Source organism: Exophiala viscosa (genome assembly GCF_022695815.1).
Source record: "Exophiala viscosa unplaced genomic scaffold EDD37scaffold_7, whole genome shotgun sequence".
NCBI lineage: Eukaryota > Fungi > Ascomycota > Eurotiomycetes > Chaetothyriales > Herpotrichiellaceae > Exophiala > Exophiala viscosa.
In genome coordinates this window covers 461,343-483,746 of record NW_026944359.1, presented here as the reverse complement: position 1 = coordinate 483,746, position 22,404 = coordinate 461,343, and the positions used below count along the sequence as shown (strand labels likewise).

General features: G+C 51.2%; 7 protein-coding genes across 7 annotated transcripts; 5 read left to right on the top strand and 2 right to left on the bottom strand.

Annotated features, from left to right (window-relative positions):
* Window positions 1–383: 383 nt before the first annotated feature.
* On the top strand, window positions 384–1,985 carry EDD37DRAFT_633558 (zinc-binding oxidoreductase alcohol dehydrogenase). The gene is made up of 2 exons (XM_062816791.1): window positions 384–1,217; window positions 1,269–1,985. Exons 1-2 carry the CDS (start codon window positions 703–705, stop codon window positions 1,771–1,773), a joined length of 1,020 nt encoding a protein of 339 aa, XP_062668877.1. The 5' UTR covers window positions 384–702; the 3' UTR covers window positions 1,774–1,985.
* Window positions 1,986–2,414: 429 nt separating this feature from the next.
* EDD37DRAFT_651178 (succinate dehydrogenase flavoprotein subunit) lies at window positions 2,415–5,282 on the top strand (the record flags this gene model as incomplete). The annotated part of the gene is made up of 2 exons (XM_062818325.1): window positions 2,415–5,003; window positions 5,055–5,282. The coding sequence occupies 2 exons, from the start codon at window positions 2,415–2,417 to the stop codon at window positions 5,280–5,282; spliced, it is 2,817 nt and encodes a 938-aa protein (XP_062668876.1).
* Window positions 5,283–8,622: 3,340 nt separating this feature from the next.
* On the top strand, window positions 8,623–9,597 carry EDD37DRAFT_610304 (nuclear transcription factor Y, alpha; the record flags this gene model as incomplete). The annotated part of the gene is made up of 2 exons (XM_062815200.1): window positions 8,623–8,938; window positions 8,990–9,597. 2 exons carry the CDS (start codon window positions 8,623–8,625, stop codon window positions 9,595–9,597), a joined length of 924 nt encoding a protein of 307 aa, XP_062668875.1.
* Window positions 9,598–11,279: 1,682 nt separating this feature from the next.
* On the top strand, window positions 11,280–13,691 carry EDD37DRAFT_451579 (catalase). Its single transcript, XM_062812878.1, has 9 exons — window positions 11,280–11,362; window positions 11,453–11,772; window positions 11,823–11,881; window positions 11,935–12,096; window positions 12,161–12,285; window positions 12,338–12,427; window positions 12,481–12,748; window positions 12,825–13,020; window positions 13,107–13,691. Exons 2-9 carry the CDS (start codon window positions 11,457–11,459, stop codon window positions 13,634–13,636), a joined length of 1,746 nt encoding a protein of 581 aa, XP_062668874.1. The 5' UTR covers window positions 11,280–11,362; window positions 11,453–11,456; the 3' UTR covers window positions 13,637–13,691.
* A 538-nt stretch (window positions 13,692–14,229) lies between these two features.
* On the top strand, window positions 14,230–17,802 carry EDD37DRAFT_633538 (Dos2-interacting transcription regulator of RNA-Pol-II-domain-containing protein). The gene is made up of 4 exons (XM_062816790.1): window positions 14,230–14,432; window positions 14,481–14,754; window positions 14,857–14,954; window positions 15,003–17,802. The coding sequence occupies exons 1-4, from the start codon at window positions 14,294–14,296 to the stop codon at window positions 17,702–17,704; spliced, it is 3,213 nt and encodes a 1,070-aa protein (XP_062668873.1). The 5' UTR covers window positions 14,230–14,293; the 3' UTR covers window positions 17,705–17,802.
* A 243-nt stretch (window positions 17,803–18,045) lies between these two features.
* Window positions 18,046–20,878, bottom strand: EDD37DRAFT_658371 (uncharacterized protein; the record flags this gene model as incomplete). The annotated part of the gene is made up of 3 exons (XM_062818971.1): window positions 18,046–18,657; window positions 18,703–20,714; window positions 20,767–20,878. The coding sequence occupies 3 exons, from the start codon at window positions 20,876–20,878 to the stop codon at window positions 18,046–18,048; spliced, it is 2,736 nt and encodes a 911-aa protein (XP_062668872.1).
* A 938-nt stretch (window positions 20,879–21,816) lies between these two features.
* On the bottom strand, window positions 21,817–22,233 carry EDD37DRAFT_651173 (uncharacterized protein; the record flags this gene model as incomplete). The annotated part of the gene is made up of 2 exons (XM_062818324.1): window positions 21,817–22,160; window positions 22,212–22,233. The coding sequence occupies 2 exons, from the start codon at window positions 22,231–22,233 to the stop codon at window positions 21,817–21,819; spliced, it is 366 nt and encodes a 121-aa protein (XP_062668871.1).
* Between the last annotated feature and the right edge of the window lie 171 nt (window positions 22,234–22,404).

The following is a 22,404-nucleotide window of genomic DNA, read 5'->3' as shown; positions in this document are numbered from 1 at the left end:
CCTCGTCACCGTGATCAGACAGCCTTGTCAAAACATGAGTTGCTCCAACATGGGCAACTCAGCCGATGAGCCTTATGTATGTAAATATGCAAAGATACAGCCTCTGATCTTTTCGTTCACTACGGGACTCGACTTATGCATCTCCTCTATCTGTCAAATTCACCGCAGAGAAGTAAGCACTGCAATGCTGCGTAGGCATTTCGATCATGGTGCAATGTACGCGAGCGGTTGACTGTAGCCTCGATGGCTTCTGTTCGCTGCTCAGGCCACAAGGGTGAAGCTGGAATCCACTGAGCAAGCCTGGAACGTTCATTGGTCTCAAATACTAAAGTGCAACGTGTATCATGTTTCCCAAAACTATCAGGTATCAAACGAGCAAAAACACCACGCGGAGTGCCTCTAGGCTCTGTGGGTCAATACTGATCAATTAGTAAGCCAGTAGAGCGGGGACCTGGCAATCAAAGCACGTACATCGTACATATACTGCGATCTTGCCACTACCTTGTATTTGATGCCTGATCAAGGTGATAGTTCTCTGAATTGACGACAGGAGCCATATTCTGTTCTTGTCCACGTCAATTTCTATCATCGAGCCTCACCCAGACTAACCTCGGTGACGGAGACCTCTTGACACTTCTTTGCATCTATATATCTGACAAAAGTTCACGCCGTCCTACACTGGAAGAATCTAAGCTGTCCAAAATGAAGGCCATCATCCTCCATGGAGAGCCGGGAAAGGCGTCTCTTGAAATGGACCGCCGCTTTCCAAAGCCGAGGCCAGGATATGTCCTCGTTGATGTCAAAGCGGTAGCTCTCAATCCCACGGACTGGAAGCACATTGACTACATCAACAGCAAAGATTCTTTAAGCGGCTGTGACTATGCTGGCGTAGTTGCGGAAACCGGCACGGGCTACTCCAAGCAATGGAAAGTCGGGGATCGCATCTGCGGCTTCACTCATGGAGGAAACCAACTGCAAACTGAAGATGGAGCATTTGCGGAAAGAATCGCCGCAAAAGCTGACATTCAGATGCGCATCCCTGAGAACATGTCCTTCGAGGAAGCCTCGACTCTGGGAGTTGGCGTGATCACATGTGGACAAGGTCTTTTTCAACAAATGGGTCTGAACTTACCTGGCAACCCGGCCACAGGGGAGATTGTTCTCATTTATGGAGGCAGCACGGCCACGGGCAGTCTTGGAATCCAGTTCGCGAAGCTGTAAGCTCTTCATCCTGGAGCACCCATCTTTGAGGCTGATCATTTATCCAGTGCCGGTTACACACCGATCACCACCTGTTCTCCACGTAACTTCGACTTTGTCAAGTCGTTGGGAGCAGCTGAGACCTTTGACTACAGTGACCCTGATTGCGCCGAGAAGATTCGAAAGTACGCCGACAACAATTTGAAGTATATTTGGGATACAATCTCGCTGGACTCTTCAGCCAAGATCTGTGCGGAGGCAATCGCTCCCGGAGGTATCTGCGGTCGCATCTTGGGCGTCAAAGTTCCTCGGGACGACATCAAGACAACCTTTTCTCTAGGTTATACTGCTGCAGGTGAACCAGTTAAAAAGCCGTTTGGCGATATGCCCGACAACGCAAAAGACTTTGAGTTTGCTAAGAAATGGATTGAGACTGTCGAGCCTCTTTTGCAGGCAGGCAAAATCAAGGTCCATCCTCCGAAGGTGGGAAAGGGCCTTGAAAGTGTTCTTGATGGGCTCGATCTGATGAGAAATGACAAGGTCAGTGGACATAAGCTTGTGTATGTGTTGTAGAACTGTCAGAGGGTTGTATGACAAAGGCTGGTGCCTCTCAAAGTCTCCTGGACGAGCAGGTAACCAGGGATGTCACGAGGGGCAAATATACATGTACGACATAGCATACACACGGACCATCACGTTGCAATCCATCATGTAGAGTTTGGAATCTGGAACCACTGAACAAGCCTCAGGCAAATTCCCTCAGCCACTGGGATTTGCAAATCGCCCTGGCCATTTGGCGTTAGCAGTTAGGGTAGTGCCCCCACTAGCAACAGCAATTGGCAGCACGAATAACAGGCATATTGTCCCTAGGAGCCCCATGACGCAGTCATCCTGCCACAATTACGAACACCATTAGGTATTCTTGAATCTACTAATGCAAGGCTTCACAGCCACCATGCTCTTCTTTGGACGTACGACAGCAATATTCATGCTTTTAGACTTACAGGTGAAATCCCTGTCGCAGCAGGCTTCGAGTACTTTATTTTGTTGACCGATCAATTGACATGGTTGCTTGCCCTGTTCTTCGTCACCAACTGCGCAGGTCGCCTCGCCTACAACACTCACTTCCTCACTTTCCTCACACACTTCCCTCCTGGAGCCAGCATTCGATCCGTCCTTCCTTTTGTTCCTAATCCCAAAATATCTTCCACAATATGGCAACTCAATGGGGAGCTCAGGAGCCAACGCCTGCACCCGCGCCTGAGACTAATGGGAGTGCCAAACCCCCTCAGATCAAAATCCAATCCGCACCGTCGACCCACGAATCTATTCCTCCTGCCGGCCAAATGCTGACGGGCAAGCAAGAGCATTACCTCAAGCGGGAACTCATCGCAAGCCAAGTCCATGACGAGATTCAAGAACTCAGCAGTCCTACGGCCCTTCAGCGCTTTGGCGCACCTTTTCGTTCAGAATATGGCGAAGTGTCGCCCGTGGACTCAGAACTACCAATCTTACGATACATCTTTGTCAATCATGTTCGCAAGTTCCCCTTCCTCAACCAAGCCAAGGAGAAGGAGTTCTGGCAAGACAAACTGCAGATGTTTCTTGAGTCCTTTTCAAGCAAGTATATCTCTTCATCAGAAGACCGGCTCGAAGAGACGAAGAGAAAAAAGCTGGCGAAAAAGTCCGAAAAACTGGTCGAGCTGATGATGGTCTCGGGTATTCCTACAGCCTCTGGTTATGAAGAAAGAATACGTTTCGCAGAGATGGAGGTGGTAGACCGAGGAGCTAATGAGCAAGGCCTCATTGCCAATCAGCCCGAGGGCAACTACATCAATGGTTGGGATGTCAACGTGGCTGGTGTCAGGATCGCGTCTGTGAAGAGAAATCTTCGTTACCATCAACATGCAGAATTCTTGATCCGTGTCAAACGAGCCAACGAACCAGAAAGATATGTGGGAAGGAGGTATGGTGACTTTGCCAAAATGCACAAGAGGTTACGAACAGAGATGCCTGGAAAAGTGCTGCCGCCGTTACCACGGAAGAACAAGAGCTCCACCATTTCGTCGATGATGCCTGGTGGCGGCGACGACGATGACGCCTCGTCTGTCTCCTCCGCCTCGACGCAGGCCTCCGCTGCAGATGAAGGTAGCAGAAGCTTTACACCCTCACATCGACGTTTCAAGTCCGGCAACTCATTGACCGCCAGCATCAGTTCTATGACATTCGGTAGATCACCAAGGAATAGCTTGTCGAGGGAACCCAGCCCCAGTCAACAACCCGTTCGGCTTCACCGTGAAGATCAGCGAGTTTCTCTCAGGGCGTTTTTGCGAACGATTCTGCAGAATCCCCAGGTTGCCGAAGCCAGAGCTGTGGCCGACTTCTTCACCCTGCAGCCGATGAATCTCAACGAGGAAGAAATGGATGATATTGCACGACGCAAAGAGATGGATGCGAGACGGCTGGACGAACAAAGACAATTCTACGAGATTGCCAGACAACGTGCAGCGGAGCTTGACACTTATATGGAGAAGTTCCGGAGGGATATTGTAGAGAGCAATGGCCTAACGAAGCTCTTCGCCGAGATTCGCACCAAAGAGAAACTCGAAGATCTGAGCCCGGAATACAAAAAGTTTGCGGAGTGGTTAAGAATCGAAGTGGCAGCCACAATTTACCACTTGTTCCTGGCCGAGGACAACTCTCCCGAACTATTTGCGCAAGCGAAACGGATACATTCGCTGGTGCCATACTCGGTGATGAAGAACGTCATCCGAATCGCCAACCCTGCTGCTGTCATGTCTGGAGTCTTGGATTTGTTTTTGGCACAACCATTTGGGGCAAGATCCTTGCTGCAACGCATATTTGCGCAAACACTTTCGGATGGTATAAGACAGTTTCAGAAATCCATTGATGATCTGTCTGGAAAAATTGCAGATCCTATACTGATAAGCAAGCTCAAAGCATTTGTGGATAGTCCAGAAGAGATCAAGAATGTCGTGCGCAGCGAAGCTCAGAACGAAAGCATCGACCTAGTGGTCGCCATTCTTCGGTCGGACCAATTCAAGCCAGAGCTAACAGCACCGCAAATCCAACGAGTGTTCAACGCCTGGGTGGCTTGGAACAGTGCAGTGGAAAATGAAGACGAGGAACTCAAGCAAGGTGCCGAGCTTTTCTCGCAGCTTAAGCAAATGGTCAAGTTGATGACTCGCCAACGCGACAAAGCCATGATGGCGCTCATGATTGAGGAGCCCACGACTCTGCAACTCTTCCGAGACCTGTTCACCATTTTTTATGAGCCTCTGATACGGGTATACAAATCGGCCAACGTATACAATAGTATCACGGATTTTGCACGTTTTGCAGATGACGTTGTCAAGACGGTGGAAGTTGCGCAGCGTCAAGATGTGTCCGCCGATCCCAACCAGACGGTGCAAAGTTTCATCGACTTGTGTGCCCGGCATGAACACAACCTGTACAAGTTTATTCACGAAGTACACTGCCACGATAATGGCCTCTTTACTGCATTGATGGGATGGATAGAGGGAATTCTAGAATTTTTGAGAAAGGGGCCCAAAGGCGGAAAATTAGATATGAACGCAATCTTTCAGGGCGCCTTGGATGTGAATATGGTGGACAAGGACACATGCATTACAGAGATCAACGCTCTGATCAAGTGGCAGCAAGCTCGGAAGAAATGGCACAATGACAAGACGAGGCAGAAAATGGCGGCCGAGGGCACTGATCCGATCGAAGGGCCTCCTGGCATGGCGGCGTTCAAGAGCAGCGATTTCGGATTGCACGAGGTACGTGAACCATTTGACAAGAACAGCAACACTCATCTAACATACACTCAGGCTGATCTGATGGACCTCAAAATCTCGGACGAAGAGGACGATGAAGACAGTGAAGATGAGGAGGCCGAAGACGACTTGGATCCGATTGCCGCTGAGCGACGACGAAGGAAGAAGGCCCAGGACCGACTCAGACGCAGTGCTGGGGAACCGGTCAAGCCTGAGGTCAGCGAAGTGTTGAAGTTGCAAGAGCCATTCCTTGCGATGTTGAGAGCGGTCCTGAGCGACTAGACGATGATACGTGGGTTACGACAGGCATGTTTTGCATTGACCATCATGTGACGGTGATGGGCACCACGTTCTTGGACGGAGTTGCGGCATTGTCGGGACATGTCCGGTCAAGAACATCTCTTCATTTGACCCGAGACATCACGAGGCGCAGTTGACATGTGACGATGTATGATGCCTTCCTTCATGCCTGAACGACCCGATTGAGGGTCTTTTTTTCGGCGGACAGGCGTTCACGTGAAGAAAGTCTGATGATTTTCAGGCAGCTGGACGAATGATAGAGACGAACGGACAAAATCAAGCTGTTCAATGATATGATTGGAAGCGGGCTGAGAAAAAGGCAGCGCTTGGGGTGATTTTCTAGGTGACCAGAAGCGTCATTGGTACGCTTCACCACTCATTAGCAGGCTTTGGGCAGTTGTCAACTTGCGAAGCGAGGAGGCTTCCTTGCGGCGATCATGAGGCAGTGACGGGTTTCAACGCAGGCGAGCAGGCGGCACAAAAGGAACGGCAGCCCGGTTGTGCTGGCGGAGACGATAGCCTGTTTGAGGAAACACCTGTTGCTGTGCGTCATCTTCAGGGAATGCCTTAGAGGTGAAACTCTGCATGCAGTGATGCTTGCACCTTACACATGCGCATCCGAGGCAAGGATTCAAGACACTTGCATGAGGATCTTGTGATAAGGCAGCCATGTTTCTGTGTGGCGTACGACGGAAGAAGCTAAATACTCACCGAGACAGCGTGGAGTTATGCTAGCAATGGAAGCGATAGTCACATGATTCATCAGTGTCAAGTTTGCTTTTCTTCTGACAGCGGTGAAATTGACGTGGAGAGCGACTACTATAATAAGGCATTTTCCCCACTATGATCGACTTCGCTTGTAATCATAAGCACACCAACCTTGATACCTGGTCTTTTGCACAGAAGAAATAACCTTTGCTTGAAAGAAAGAGAATCATCGTGGAATTATACACGCACGAAATACTAATACTAATCTACCAGATGGAAAATCATAGTAAAAGGTGAATAGATTAGTCAGGCCGCAACACAAACACCCTTGAGGTTTAGGCCCGGTCACGAGGAAAGAAGGTGGTTGGTGGACCAGTCGCATTGCTGTTCAAGTTTGGTCTGGCGTCACTGACTGGCGGATGAGATCCTCGGGTGCCATTGCCAGGTGCCTGCCCATTGATTGCCCCGCTCCCCTTTGCTTGTGAGGAGTCTGAGGACTTGTTTTCTTCTCTTGATGAGTCCGACTCCGACTTTCTCTCTTCCCGTGATCCCGTGCATGGCCCGCTCTCTCCCTTCGCTTTCCCTTCCCTCTTTTTTCCAGGTCACAGATCAACCAAAAAGAAAGTCGCCCTCTGGTGGCCTCCTCTTTCTATTTGTCCACTCGCCCACCGCCCACTCATTTCTTCTCTTTCTTCTTCCCTCTTCTTTTCCAACCGCCCAATCGCCCTCATCGTTTCATCTCTTCTCAAACCAATCACCTCTCTCTCGCCCATTTCAGTCCACTCACCTTGCACAAACCAAAGACATTGCACGACAGAACAAAGCCCTCTATTCACGTGGGTCTTTGCCCTCTGCCGGCGCAATCATAGTTGCAAAACAGCCTGGCTTTGAGCCCCAAAAATCCTCACCCAAGCTCGCTGCCGAATCATCTCAAAGGACCTCTCTTTGACTCTTGATTCGACTCCCTGTTTTCATCAGATCCACGCCTCTGGTAAACAAGCACCGCCTATCAAGTTACGAAGACCACTAACGTCGCCTGTACAGCAGAGCCTCGCGTGTATCTCGACTTCAAGCGCAACAACGGTGAGCTTGATTGCTGTTTGCGCGCGTCCGCTGGTGATCTCATCAGCCCGGAACGCCCCTAGACAAGCAAAGCCCGCTCCGATCCCAGCCAGCTCCCAGCTCTTGCAGCCCACACCGTCCGCGGCAATTCTCCCGCTGCTCACCGCTGGCAATCACGCCCAGACCACTTTTCCACCACATCATCCAAGGCCTGACCGTAACTCCAAATTCTCCCACCACCTCCACCCGACTGACAGCGCTTCCAAACACATTCGCGCGTGTCGCATTGAACACTATTCATTGTTCTTCTGGAAATCACGTATCATTACGCGTAATCAACCCTTCATCGCCGTCGCGAAAAGTATTCCGAGTCCTCACGACGACTTGTGAACCGACAGCTTCATTGCGCCAGCGCCAGCTCCAGCCATCACAACTTTGGTGCACCACCCGAAGCGCAACAACAGCCGCAGCCAGACCAAGACTCGTTGACGTCGCCAGCAGCAAAAGAACCAGGAAACCAGCTCTACAAGAATAGAATCCCAGCTCTTCCTTGTGGGACAGGAACTAAAGGTGAGTTGCATGAATGCCAACACATCACTGCATGGGCCCCCAATGGAGGCTACCTGACTATGCCCACACTACCTCCCCCACCAATAACCACTCTGATCGTCTTTCATGGCCAATACTGATCTGTTTGTCCGGTTACGTAGCCTAGCAGTCGAATCGCAGCTTCCTTTCCTTTCCGCCCTCGAATCATTCTCCGGGTCGCCGCAGTCCAAATAACCCAATCCAAGTGCGCGCGTACATCAAGCTTCTGGAAAGTCAAGAGGCTTCAGGAACGTCTATTAACCGGGCCGAAGCGACGTCGCTGTTGTAACGCAGTCAACAGCAAGGGCGGGAAAGAACATCGTCAGAGATCTTGGGCTCAGGCATCGTCATCCCGCGCCACACTCTTGCCTCGCACTGCCTGCGCGGAGCAAAAGTGACAACTCATCAAAAACGCTACGCGAACCCCAGCTTTGCGTCCTGCAAAGAAGCCCAATCCAAGGCGAACTCAGCCGGCTGCACGCGGCTCGCAAACCATCTTGGACAAGCTTCGCCTCATTTGTTGACTTGTCTTCGTCGATATAGTGGAGAGAAGGTCAATCATTCCAACTTTCCCGAGCAAGGTCTGTCATTGCATAATCTGCTCTTCTACTTATTAAGGTCAGTATTGGTGCTTCCTTGGTGGTCCAGTGACCGGCAAATACTGCGCTAGCTGCTAACGCAAGGGACCAGTCTCCATTCCACCGCTCTTAACCCTCCTATCAGAGCATCCAGGCGCCGTTTCTCGACCTTCCAAGGCACACCGACCCCAAGAGCGCGTCTCAGCCGGCACCTGTCGCCTTCGCCCGTCTTTCACAGCGCAGCATAGCCGTCGGAAGCTTGCGTCTTCCGCAGTCGTGACATCTGCAGCGGCCAGCAAGTCACCTCCAGGCGCCGCAACCTTCTCAATCCGCAACCTGGCATCCAGAACGAGCCGAATCGACTGAATTCACTGTCAGATCTCACCATGGAGTATCCTCCCCAATATCAACAGCATACTCAACATCCGCATCTGCAGGGTGGGTACCAGACATCGCCTCAAAGCGCTGGTCCAGGTACGCTCCAATCGCCTTCCGGTCCTCAACCGCATATGCAACAACACAATCCCAACCAAGCTTCTCCCATCCTTCCATCGCAGACCCAGAATCATTATCAACCTCAAGCAGCTGGCGGCGCCCACCAGCCGATGGGTTACCCACAATATGGCATGGGCACAGGCATGACACAAGGATATGGTATTTCCCCTACACAAGCTGCGGCGATGGCCACAGCGGCAGCATCAGGTTTGTAGCCTCTTCACATGTTAACTTGCGCCAGCTAACACATTGACACAGGACAAATGCCTCCCCTATCGTCCGCAGTTAACATGCCTCAACCATCTCAGATGGGACAACAGAGACGTATGAGCCAGCATATCACCAGCCCTCACGGTCAAGTCTCGCAACCGGTTATGAACCACACCTTACCTAGAGCATCCGTACCTCCTGCGATGGCCCCTCCGCAACAACAAGTACAAGCACCGCAAGAAGAAATTGTGGCTGGAGGTGCTGAAGAGTCGCCTTTGTACGTTAATGCCAAACAGTTCCATCGCATCCTCAAACGACGCGTCGCTCGACAGAAGCTCGAGGAACAGCTCCGACTTACGTCCAAGGGACGCAAGCCGTATCTTCACGAGTCCAGGCATAATCATGCTATGCGACGACCTCGTGGACCGGGAGGTCGCTTCTTGACCGCCGACGAGGTCGCTGCGCTGGAAAAGGGTGAGACAGTGCCTGGGGTCAATGATGGCACTGCGCCAGCCTCGAAGAACAGCGAAAAAGCGACATCCGGCAAGAGGAAAGCCGGAGCGGCTGACAACGAGACGCCAGTCAAGAAGTCCAAACTCGCCAGCGAAAGTGCAGAGGAAGAAGATGACGACGATGGTGAGGAAGACTTGGGTTGAACCTGAGCCTCTCATCCAACCGTCTCTTTTTGTCATTTCATATGTCTTGCATACAGGGGCTGTCAGTTTTAGCAAGCGTTGACTTTGATTGACGACGGAAATCATGGTCTACCTAGGCTCGGAGGTCTTTTGGTTTCGAAGCTTGCTGGTCACGCTGGGAGAATCTTTCTTTTGTTGATTGATAATGAACCCACAGAGAGGTTATGGGCTCACGCCAGGACATGCCGGATACTTCACCACGGACCATTCATCCTTTCCTTTCGTCAACTCGGTCATTTGCGGCCACAGTACCACCATTGACTTTGGATTTATCAGCGCACTCTTCCGATCAACTCGCTCGCTGCCTTTTCGACAGTCTTTTCAGATTGCACACGCTTCGCCTCGCATGTCTATTTGTTTGTCAGCTCGCCAGAAATATGTGGACGGATACCGTTGCCGGAGAAGACTAGGGGTGCTCGACCGAGAGCCATCGACAAGTGATGCCAAGAGAACTTCGAGGGACGAGTCGTTGGTGACTGATGGAGCATGGCGACATGTTTCCCATACGATCGAGGGCCTTGCTAAGAGGAACAACGGCACACTTGGCTCGCTGTGACGAGCAAAGAGGAGAAGAGCCTACAGTTGCGACGAAGGAGGGAATCTGATATTTTTTTTCGGGCAAATGGGAACCGGCAACGGACAAAACCACCACTGAACGGTTTCGATTCAATTCGCACATATCACTTCACCGACTGTATTTTGTTGATTCCAAAGATCATCTTCCCATCATTTTGTTGCGACGATCGCTCCACGAATCTCTTTGCGTTGCTCGTCCGAACTCGACATTGTTTTCGAGGTAGCCTACCTAAACAGATTGCATGCTAAGGAGGGAGGGACGGAAATTTCAGGGGGACGGCTAAGAGAAGAGATACCCAAGCTTGGTTAAGATAGCTTAGCAAAGTGCCACTGCCAGGTGCAGTGGGTTTTATGATTGACAGATGTTGATCCCCATCCTCAGTTCTGTCTCTTTTCTGTTACGACAGTATTCGTACGCGAGTGATATATTCTGGACTACTGCCTATTTTCTCTCCTGCTGTTCCGCAACATGTAAGTTAGTAGTGTTGTGGTCGAGAGTTTTGTATGGCGGTGAGGGCCGATCGAGATGGGCCGAGTGCCAAGGCTGAAGATAATAGGAGTAGTCGTGTATACTGTCATCGACTTCAACCTCATCTCTATCTCTTTGCTTTTCCACCTCCGACTTTCCGTCGTGGTCTACGCCGGTGCGACGCTCTTCTATTTAGCTTTGTGAGCTTTGGGGCCTTGACTGAACATACTACCACATCCGTTCAATGAATACGCTACATTCAGTATTCTTCCCCGACTCTATGCACGGAAGTCGCATCCGCGGTTGTCTCTCCCGTCCTCCTGACGAAAGATGAATCATGAACCCCAAACTGGCCATGTCCCGTCATGCATCTATACCACTAGTAGACCCTCAGATACTCCGGATCGTGTATCGGACATTTCTTCCATCTCTTTATGCGGAGAGGACCTTCATCCCAAGCTTCATCCTGGTCCACTTAGTACTCCCCTGTCAGGCCGTCGCGTGCGTTGACCTGACGCTTCTGCTTGTACCGAGATACCAAAACGGTAAACATTACCTCACTATTCCGGAGGGACGACGCGGATCACATCTCGATGATTTGCTAGACATTCCTCTCTTTTCCGTCTATTATTCTTCTTGCTTGTGACCACTGACACCTTGGCCGGACGCACTGTGTTCAAGGTAGACTTCCTTCCACTTCCACTTTCACTTTCACCTTTGACCCTCCTTCCTCTACACCGCAAAAGGCCCAACTCACCTTCGCGTATCAAGCAACATGGCACACCCTATCCAAGCAATTCAGGAGATGGCTGGCGCGGCCGGCGTCGATCCGAGACCAATGCAGCGATCAAGCGTCTTCCAAGGTCTCAACCAAGGTCCAGCAGTTACAGCGGCCATGATAAGTGGTGTCATAGCTGGAGGCAAGCGTGCTGACGACGCGCCGTACCACACCAACAACGACGGTATTCCGTGGCCAGATCCAGCCCACAGCAAGACTATTGGGGGTATTCCCGTTGCGTCGGATGTCTTCTTGTTCCAGAAACAGCAGGCCTTCAACAGACACAAACTCCTGGAGAGAATGGTTCATCCTTGTGAGCCGAGACTGAGATACGCGTAAGAAGACATTGCTCATGTTGCGCAGGCGGCAGTGGTGCGTTCGGATACTTTGAGACGACCAAGGACGTGTCTCATTTGACCAAGGTAAATGGTCATGTCACAAGATTGTGGTTTTGTCGAGGCTGACCTAGTTCTAGGCACACTTCCTCCGCAGCTCTGGTGTCAAGACCCCAATTTTCATCCGCTACTCTACCGTCACCCTCGGTCGAGAGTTCCCAGATTTGGCCAGAAACCCTCGAGGCTTTGCCGTCAAGTTCTACACCGGGGAGGGCAACTACGACATTGTCGGGTTGAACTTCGTACGTCGATACTTGTTGTGGTTGGGAAAGGATACACTTTTACTGACGTTGTCGCGTCGAACAGCCGATCTTCTTCTGTCGTGATCCCATTCAAGGTCCAGACACCATCCGCAGTCAAGGAAGAAGACCAGACAACTTCCTCCTGGACTACAATGCTACATTCGACTTGTTGGCTCATACACCTGAAGGGTAGGAAAAAGATGTTCTGGCGGTTTAACCCGTCTGCTGACCGAGGTCATAGAAACCATGCTGGCATGATGTTCTTCAGCGACCATGGAACCCCTGCCGGATGGCACTCTAACCACGGCTACGGTTGCCACACTTTCAAATGGTACTCAATAGAGCACCGCCAGCTTCTGGGACGGATTGCTGACATACCTCCAGGGTCAACAAGGAAGGAAAGTTCGTGTACATCAAATACCACTTCCTCGCAGACGGTGGACAGAAGCAGTTCACTCGTCAGGAGGCCGTCGAACTGTCTGGTGTCAACCCCGATTACTCCAAGCAAGAGCTCTGGGAGGCCATTGAGCGTGGCGACCCAATTTCGTACACGGCCCACGTCCAGGTCATGGAGCCAGAACAGGCCGACCCCGAACAGCTGGGTTTCGATCCATTCGACATTACCAAGGTCTGGCCAAAGGACCAATTCCCTGTGAGTGTTTTCCAAAACCCCAACCATGTGCTTTGCAAGGGCTTTGTTTCTAACCAGGCCTGAAAACTGCTTGTAGCTGCAAGAATTCGGCAAACTGCACGTGACCAAGAACCCAGAGAACTACCACCGCGATGTCGACCAGGCCGCCTTCTCGCCAGGTGCCATGGTCCCGGGTATCGAAGACAGCCCGGACCCATTGCTTCAGTTCCGCATGTTCTTCTACCGCGACGCCCAGTACCATCGTATCGGAGTCAATTACCATCAGATCCCAGGTAAGCCCTCAACGAGCCTTCTTAAGGCCTTTCCCCTTCTCATTCGGTGTATTGCAACATGTTTTGCTGATACTGTGGGTTGCAAGTGAACTGCCCCTTCATGTCCGCCAGCATGTCGTCCCTCAACTTCGACGGGCAAATGCGCATCGACGCCAACCACGGCGGCAACCCAGACTACGCGCCCAACTCGTACGAGCCCGTGTCGAGGTTTAGGAGCGATGTGGCTGAGACCCCCTACAAGGTCGCCGACCCGATCATGAGCCGCAAATCGCATTTCTACCACGAAGGCAAATTGTCCGACTACGACCAGCCGCGCGCGCTGTACGAGAAGGTCATGACCGAGACGCAGCGCCAGCATTTGCATTCCAACACCGCCGTCATGCTGGGCCATGTCTCCGACACGAAGATCCAGGTTCTGTATCTGGCGCAGCAGTACAACATCAAGCCTAGCTACGCCAAGGCTATTTACGATCTATTGCCCCAGAAGAAGTTTGAGTTTAGCGAGGTTGAGGCCGCGAGTAAGGGAGCCGAAAAACGCACTAAGACGCCCAAGTTCATGCCTAGTGCTGGTGAGAGGTTGATGGGTATGCCTGCTCCGGGCGTTTACAACGTGTAGATACGGGTCGAGGGCCTCGAAAACTGCCGGACAGCTGGCACGTGAGAGACAATGGACGCGATGACTACGCATGGTAGGTGTGCACAGTGGACGGGATAATGATGACCTGTTCAACCTGGTGCTGAGCTCTGACATGACCGAATGGAGTTGATGTCGTTGGGCGACTTGGAGTGGGTTCGACCATGTTGCTCAATCGCACGGCGGGCTACTGGAATTATGTATGCTTTATCCCGAGTCAGTATGGACTTTGCCCTGAATTCTGTCCAAAGTCGATTCATTGCTACAAATGCAATTCATACTATCATTCTCCAGACTGAAATAACCTCCTCTGAAAGACGCCTCTGGTTGATCAGGCGCGCACCAGGAAAATACCTCGTGCTCGTACCTGACAGATGTAAGTGATCATTAAAGTGGAAGGCTCGATGGATCTTGCATGAAAGATGGCAACTAATCAGGATGGTTGAGATGACGCTTACCTTTCCTTAAGTCTGCCCTATCTCAATAGGAAAGTTGGGCGGTTCAGGGCTCCCCGGGCTCCGGCATCGCTTACAATATAATTAACGTCAAGTGGCTTGGTGGGCACTTTTGGGCGCCTGCATGCGATGCCGCTCCAGTGATGTCAAACTTTGAACTTTCTCTGTGGTAGAACTGCAATGCATGAGCAATTCTCATTTCTTCCCGATTGCACCTCCAAAGTCACCATGTATCATGGCTCAGTCCGATGCCCGAAATTACGTCCTAGCGATAGAGAGCAACAGGCAGGAAGCCGCTCAGATTGCCCAGTCCGCCGCTCAGAGTGAGTATCCTCAACTGCATGGGGCGCAAATGTGCTGATCCAGTCAAGAACTTGAGAGCCGGCAGATCACTCTGATCGAACTCGTCCAATCTTTGGGCGAGTATATCAACGATGAAGACGGCAAAATTCGCGATCGAGCGCTCTCCTACCTAGTCGCCGTCATCTCTTCTCTCGCCCCGAAATTCCTCTCTCGCCAGCAAATACAGGTCTTGTGTCAGTTCCTGTGCGATCGCATTGAAGATGGAGGGGCTATCGATGGCCTGTCCAAGCTACAAAGCTTGGATAGATTCACCACAGATATGGCACAATCAGTTGTGAGAGCGTGAGTGCGACTCACCACGCGACAGCTGTCCAGGAACCACTTGTATTTATCAAGGTTGTCTGGCAGCAAGTCATGCATGCCATCTTGACTGACACATCGCAGGATATTCCAACACTTTAGCGACCTACAGACACGGAATCAGGCCGGCAGATACAGAGTACTACAATTGCTGAATGAGCTACTGGAACGTCACCGCGAAGGTAACTACTTGTCCCGAGGCGCGAGAAAGTCGCTGACGATATCTGTAGCCGTCCGAGACATGGGAGACGAATCTCTTGTGGGCATCGTCGAATTGGTCGCCGGCGAAAAGGACCCTCGCAACCTGATGCTAATATTCTCGATGCTAAGAGTCCTGGTGATAGAGTGGGACATCACAAAACATGTTGAAATCATGTTCGATTCGGTATACGCATACTTTCCCATCACCTTCCGACCACCTCCCAATGACCCGTATGGGATCACAGCCCAAGATCTGAAAGACAGACTGAGGGACTGTCTGGCTTCTACTGGTGCCTTTGCCCCTCACACCTTTCCCAACATGTTCGATCGACTCGACTCAACGTCGACCACAGTCAAGAAAGACGTATTACAGACTCTGGCCGCTTGCGCGAAAAATTACGATGCGGCAACCATCAGCCAATACTCCATCACACTCTGGGATACAGTCAAGTTTGAAGTGCTGCAAGCTCAGGAGCCCGAACTCGCTGAGGAGGCTTTGAGTGTACTGAAAGGAATCGCCGAATGCTTATCCCAGGATGTGCAGCCACTGCTTCAGTATTTGAAACCAATCAACAAAGAGTGTTTGGAACACCTTCAGGAACCGGCGTCACGCCAGGCGAAAGCTTCTGGAGACATACTTAAAGCCGTGGCATCTGCTTCTATACAATCTTTCGAGGTTGTGATCCAGGCTATCGGTCCGAGTCTATTCACCATCTACCAGTCTGGGCAGGGACTGGTCCATCAAAGGGGGGTTTTAGATGTTGCGAACCAGCTATTCGAGGCCTCAATAGAAGTTCATGGATCGTGGACGAAGCCCAGTTCCAAGAATCCTTCTGGCCAAGAAACCCTGATCGGCGACTTTAAGGACCAATTTGTCGCCATCTACAGCCAGGCGCTCATGGGCACTGTGAAAGAGGAGGTATCCTTCCGCCTGACAGCTGCCACTGGATTACTTCTGATATCCCAGATGAATTCAATGCTGTCTGACGATGAGATTGGGCTTTTCGTGCAATACTTTGATGATATTGTTCTAAAAGAAGAATCTTACGGCCGTGATGAGCTGAAACGAAAAGCAATGTCTGCATTGGCCGAGATATCACAATTCAAACCTAGCCTCATTTCTAACGTCACATTCCCTGCCTTTATGGCTCGGTTGCCGGATTCGGAAGAAGATGCCCAGTCCGGTGACTACCGCCCTGTCCTCGAAGGATTGGCTGAGATCAGCATTGAGAAAGAACCGCTATCGACGTTGATGAGACGTCTCTTGAACAAGTTGGATAGTCTTCTCAATTCAGACGATCGACAAACATATCCATACACTTGCGCCATCCTGGGTACCATCCTCTACGTACTCAGTCGAGCGGCCTCGTCACAAAACACAATTCTGGATCAATATTACGAACGAGTGGTCGTCGGTCTGTGCAGGAGGACCACACAGTCCAGGAACGGGCCACTTACGAACGAAAACGTCCTGGATCTTGTCGGCCGACTTGTCAATCTGATCGTGCGGCACTCGTCAGTTGAGCATGTCCAGAAAGCCGCAGCGGACATCTACCTATTGTTCCGGGACATACAATCTGGTGGCAAGCCACCCGAAGTCATAAAACTACTTGAACCACCAACGGTCACCCTCCTATCAACGTGGCTACTGGCAGCTATTCCCAGGAAAACCCAGTCTAAGGTACTGATGAAAGACCAAATTCCCAAAATCATCGACGAGCTGATATCATTCGCATCTTCAAAGTCGTCCACACTCGCCATCACTCAGAGCTGCCTCTCGCAGATATCCCTGTACGTCAACAAGCATCTGGACAACGCCGATCTCTCTTTGATCGACACGTTACTCTCAGAAAGACTATCCGCCTTGAAAGAAACACCGATGGACGAAGCCGAAACACCCGACTTCAATATCCGTCTGTGTTTCTCGATAATCAAAGCCCTCACACTCCGCCTTGCGCCAAAAACGAACGAGTACCTCACAAACCTCGTGGACCTGCTCGCCGAAAGCCGATACCCACACGACGTATCGAGCAAAGCAGCCATGGGTTTCGCGACGCTCCTGGCACCAGACGACATACTTTCCAAGCAAAACGGCGCACAAATCAGGTTGCTCGCCCCACAACGAGTCTTCCAGATCCTCACACCGCTTATATCCGAGCGGTTCAGGGCTTCGCAAACCCCATCCGAGAAGGAAAACTATCTAATTTCCCTAAGTGGTGTCCTGGCACATGTCCCCTCGGACATCGTCATGCCTGAATTGCCGACACTGCTGCCGCTGTTACTCCAGTCCCTCGACATTGCCGACCAGGCCGTCAAAGTCGCCACGCTCGAGACGCTGGCTGTCGTGATATCCAACAACCCGGTCGCCCTGGAAGATAGCGGCCACATCCCCGCGCTGGTAAAGAGGCTTGTAGCCGTGGCGTCGGTGCCTAAGCATAAACAGAAACAAACACAGTTGGCCAACCAGAAGTCGTCAGCGGCGGCGGCAGCGCAACATAATCTTCCCAAGATTCGCCGCCTTGCAACGCGCTGTCTGACACTCCTGCCGAAATACGTTACTGGTGGTGCAGGCCGAACGAACCCCTTGATTGTCCTAAAACGTGAGGTCCTGCACGGCTTGATGAATGTGTTGGACGATGTGAAACGCGATGTCAGAAAGGAGGCCGTCGATGCGAGAGCGGCGTGGCTTCGTGGTGTTGACGATGCTGCCGATGGTGATGATGACGACTAAGGGAAGAAACCTAGATGGTACTATGGGCATGTGGAAACAGAAAGGCACAGTCACAAAAGCTAGAGTGGATAGATGAGTAGAACATTATCAAAGCCATGTTGTGTTAATAATTCCTCATTTTGTCTCAATTGGTATGCCTACATACAAGGTGAATTTTTGCTCTTCATACAAACAAGCCATCTGGAAGTAGGGTATTTTCCCATATCAGCGCCGTAGTGATGACAATTTTGTGCATGTTGCACCCAGCTCAAAATCAGCCCTTGGAGATGATGCCGCCCCGAGCTGCTTGGTCTCAGGTCTTCAGTACTCAGTCGCTCATTTCATGCCACGCAAGATCACAACTAGTAATCAAGCTCTGCACCAGCCCCAGCCTGCGCCGCCGCATTGGCACCAGCACCGCCGCCACCACCACTCGGAGCGGCGTCGAGGTCTTCATAGCTCTTGATACTTCTCCCTTGAACAGCTTCTCTAGGTCCCATGGCGTTGGTACCACCACCCGCGCCGTCGCCCCATTTTCCACCACCGCCACCACCACCTTGGGCAATGAAGGCAGGATTCATGCCAGGTGGAAGAGTGCCCCTCAACAAGCCACCGACGTTGTTGTAACCACGTTGATTGTTGCGTGGGCCATTGCGGTCGTATGGACCAGACCGATTGCCGTACCTGCCACCACCCCGACGAACGGGACCTCCACTATGACCTCCGCCGTTCATTCCATCTGAACCGAATCCAACGCCGGGTGGGAATGGTGCTTGTAAGCCTTGCATCCCCATCATGGCATTTTGACCAAAGTTCGCCACGTTCATGCCCATATTCTGCAGACTAAAACCGCGAGGGGTGCCACTGTTGAGATGATGATTGCTAGGTAGAGGGAAGTGTCCGTTTGAGTTGGCGTCTGAGCGTGACGGTGCGATGTGCGAGGGATCCAGAACGTATTGGTTGACCAATTCGAGCTGTCGAGGTTAGCATGATTTAAACCTGAGGGCATTCAGACTTACATCTTTCTTGAGTGCCAAATACCAGTCATCGTGTCTCTTCTCCACATGTTTCTTCCAGAAGTGTTCGGCTTTGAAAAGCTTGGTGCACTCAGGAACTTTGCACCTATATTTGGCTTCATCTTCTTGCTTGACGAACTTGGCCATTTCCTCGTCCAGAGCTTCTTCAACAGGCTTGCCACCAATCTTCTTTAAGTCGACATATTCGGGTTCGAGGATCTGCAGGATCTTCTCTTCAAAAGTTTTGACCCAGTTGAAAGCGCGAAGAAGTTGTTGATCGTTCTTGTTGTTGAACTTCGATGGCCGCTTTTCTTGCACAGGACTTTGAGGTTCACCATCGTAGCCGTTCTCTCGTCCATCTTTCTTGTTACCTGGGAATGGTTCTCCTAAAGCACTTGCTCTGGCTGCTGCTTTTGCTGCTGTGCTCAAACCAGCTCTTGGTCTTCGTAGATGGCCACCGGGACACTTTCGAACCAACTCATGTACAGAGTCAGACTCGAAAACACAGAAGAGGCAGAAGTTGTAGACGCGTCGAAGATACTCCACCATGAGGTCGAGCTTCTTCTTGATTACCAATAACTCCTCATCGTCCGCCTCATCTTCATTTTCTTCACCTTCCTCGCCCTCTTCTTCGAACTTGATCTCGTCGTCGTTGTCCTCGAAAGTCGGTTTCTTTGGCTTTGCGGGTGGTTGCAAAAGTCCTTGATTCCTCATCTGTTCGACACGGACATCGATTTTGGTCAAACCGCCAGAAGTCTCGTCTTTGCCCAATTCAGCATCAAGCTTTGTAACGAGTCTCCTGGCAAGCTCGTAGTCCCGTTCAATGCGTTCAGGAGCAGAAAACAAATCCCACAGAGCTTTCTTTCGAGGTGCACTCGGTGGTGTATGGACGCCGACATGACACGTGAAGTCTCCTCTTACAGCATCAAGGATGACTTTGCCGTTGATAAGCTCAAGAGCCTTCTGGCCCACGGAGGTCTTTTCAGGCTCTGGCTTTTCTTCGCCTTCTTCGTCGTCTTCATCCCGACCATCGCCACGCTCAATATCCTGCATTCCATCACCATCTTCCTCTGGAGCAGGATTGAGCATGATCCAGCCGATACGATGGAACTTTTTCGCCGGATTGGGATCGCTCAACGACAGACCCTTGAAGCCGCCGTCCTCTTCACCAAGGTGTTCCTTGCAGAATTCCTCGATACGCTCTCTGCCTACGTTCGGCGCGAGAGTCTTGATCAGCAGTGCAGGTTGATTGATGGAATCGTCTTTGAGGTCGCCGCCTTTAGCGGGCACAAGGTCCAAAACACCAAGGACCTCACCACCACCAACAGCTTCGCCTTCTTCTTTCTCTACCATACCACCAGCGCCATCGCTGTCGCTCTTGTAGATGCCCTCGAGTGTGAATTCGTCAAAGACGCCCGACTCGATGTCTTTGATCCATTGTTCAAAGGGACCTTCACGGGAGTCCATGAGCCGCGTGCGAATAGGATCATGTACTTCGGGAACGTATCGCTCTTTGAACCATTCTTCGCCCTTGTGTTGCTGGACGAATTGCCGGGCCATCTTGACCTGAAATTCTTGCTTGTACAGGTCATAGGCTTCTTGGATTTTTGCTCGTTCCTTCTCTCGGTCTTCCTTGGCCTCTCGTTCACCTTTGACGCGATCCGAAGGTCTTCTGCCACCATGTTTTTGTCTCTCCTTTTCCTCTTTTATCTGCTGCTCGCATCTCCACCAATCTGCGAAGAAACTAAATCCGGCTTGAGTGTCGAGCGACAGCGGGTTGGCCAAGGGGTTGACTCGGACGACTGGTTTGTTAGGTTCCTGGCCCGGCACATAGCGATCGATATTCGCAGCAACTGGGGAAGGAGCTCTTCTGCGATCGTCTCTTTCTCTTGCAGCAGGCCTGGGAGCCTCATAAGAATTGTCTCGATTCGGTCTTTCACGGTCCGGCTGGTATCTGTCAATGGCAACTGGAGATCTCGAGCGGTTTCGGGGAGCCGGGCGGCGTCGATCTTCGACTATATGAAATTAGTTCATTGTGTCAACAGCCGCAGTAGAAAGTGGTCTTACCAGGAGATCGTCTTCTGTACGTGTCTCTCGGTTGATATGTGTCATCCTCTCGCGCACGATACCGAGGGGACCTCTCGGCAGGAGGTGATCCGTAGGCCTCGTATGGATTCATTTTGCTTTACGTACTCGAAAGGACAAATGATGGCCAGGCAGTGTCGTCTTTTGTGAGGTCAGAACGACCCTTGAAAGAATTGTTTCTCGACTAAGTCATCTGAGACTGCGAGTCGTGGCGCACCGTGGTCAAGTTATGTCGGATGTGAAGGCTCGGTCGGTCGAGGAAGAATGGCTAGAAGGAGGCTTGAGAAAGGTTAGACTTGAGTAGAAGAGAGTGCACTGTAACGACAGCATCTTGATAAAAATATAGTTTGAGCTCAAAGAAGAAGAAAATGCGGTAGGCATTGATGCCTCTATATGATTTTGCAAGAAGCAGGAACAATGGTATGCAGGCTGAGAGGAGCAGGAGTTCAGCCGACGAGGCCGTTTCAGGGATTGTGAAAGAACAATGTGAGAGTTGCTGCTCTCGTAAAGCCCAAAAGTATGAAGGCGCACCGGACGAAGAATTGAGGTGATCAACGTACAAGAAGATAGGTTGAGAGAAAGGGTCGAGCGAGCGCTGGTTGTTGCGATTCAAGGTTACCAGCTTGTATGGTGGTTGACAGAAAGGATGAAAGGACGACAACCGCGGCGCGGTCGGAGAATACAGTAGCAGCAACGGCTTGCCAATGCCAATACTAGCCTGCGCCAGTAGTAAGGAGGAAAGGAGGAGGAGTAAGTCACCGCAGCCAATCCCTGAGACCGCAAGTAGCTTAGTAAGGCATGTGGCCTGGGTAAGAAGGTTGCCGCGCAATGGGAAGGCACAGCCATCAAGACACATGATACGACATGGCCTTTTAGCTGCTGATGTCTGGACACGAAACAGAGATGGACGTGAGAGAAGCGAATTTCAATATCAATTTCCTGTCCCTAATCGCTATGTTACCCTTTCCATACCATCCTGACATTCATTCGTGATTCATTCCTCCGTCAATCCATCATAGTCGAACCTTTGCTCTATCGTTGAACATGTTGTCCCGTCGGTTTTCCCCTCTCGAGCCAATCCTTCAACAATCCCCAATCCCTATCATCCAATGCAGGATCTTCAGTGCCATACCGGGCAATCAGGAGCCCAGACAGGCTCCCGCCATTTGCAGCCGCTTTCATGCCAGGTCTCGAGTCAGGCTCATCCGTCCATCCATTTTCTTGCAGTATGGCATCGCGGTTCTCGCTCGAGATGTTGTCGGTGAATTGCTTGAGCAGGTTGAATTGGGTGTCATCAAAGACTGCATCTTCGGTGCCGTGCAGATTAATGGCAGAGCAGGCCAATTTGTGTTCTCGGATTTGTTCACCAGTGTCCCCTAAATAGTCCATCAGCAGCGTTGCTCGTCCGCAGGAAGCAGTCCACCTACAAGTGCCTTGTGTGGAAGACATTTCGAGAGAGGAGATCCGTGTGTGCGAATGATGTTTCTGGCTGAGGACGACAGGATGGGTCTCAAAGACGGTGTATGGATGGCCCTTTTATAACATATCACGATCATGGGCAATCCAGGGTTTCTGTGGTCGCCAGAGAGACCAAATCCTACCAATCAAGGTATGTCAACA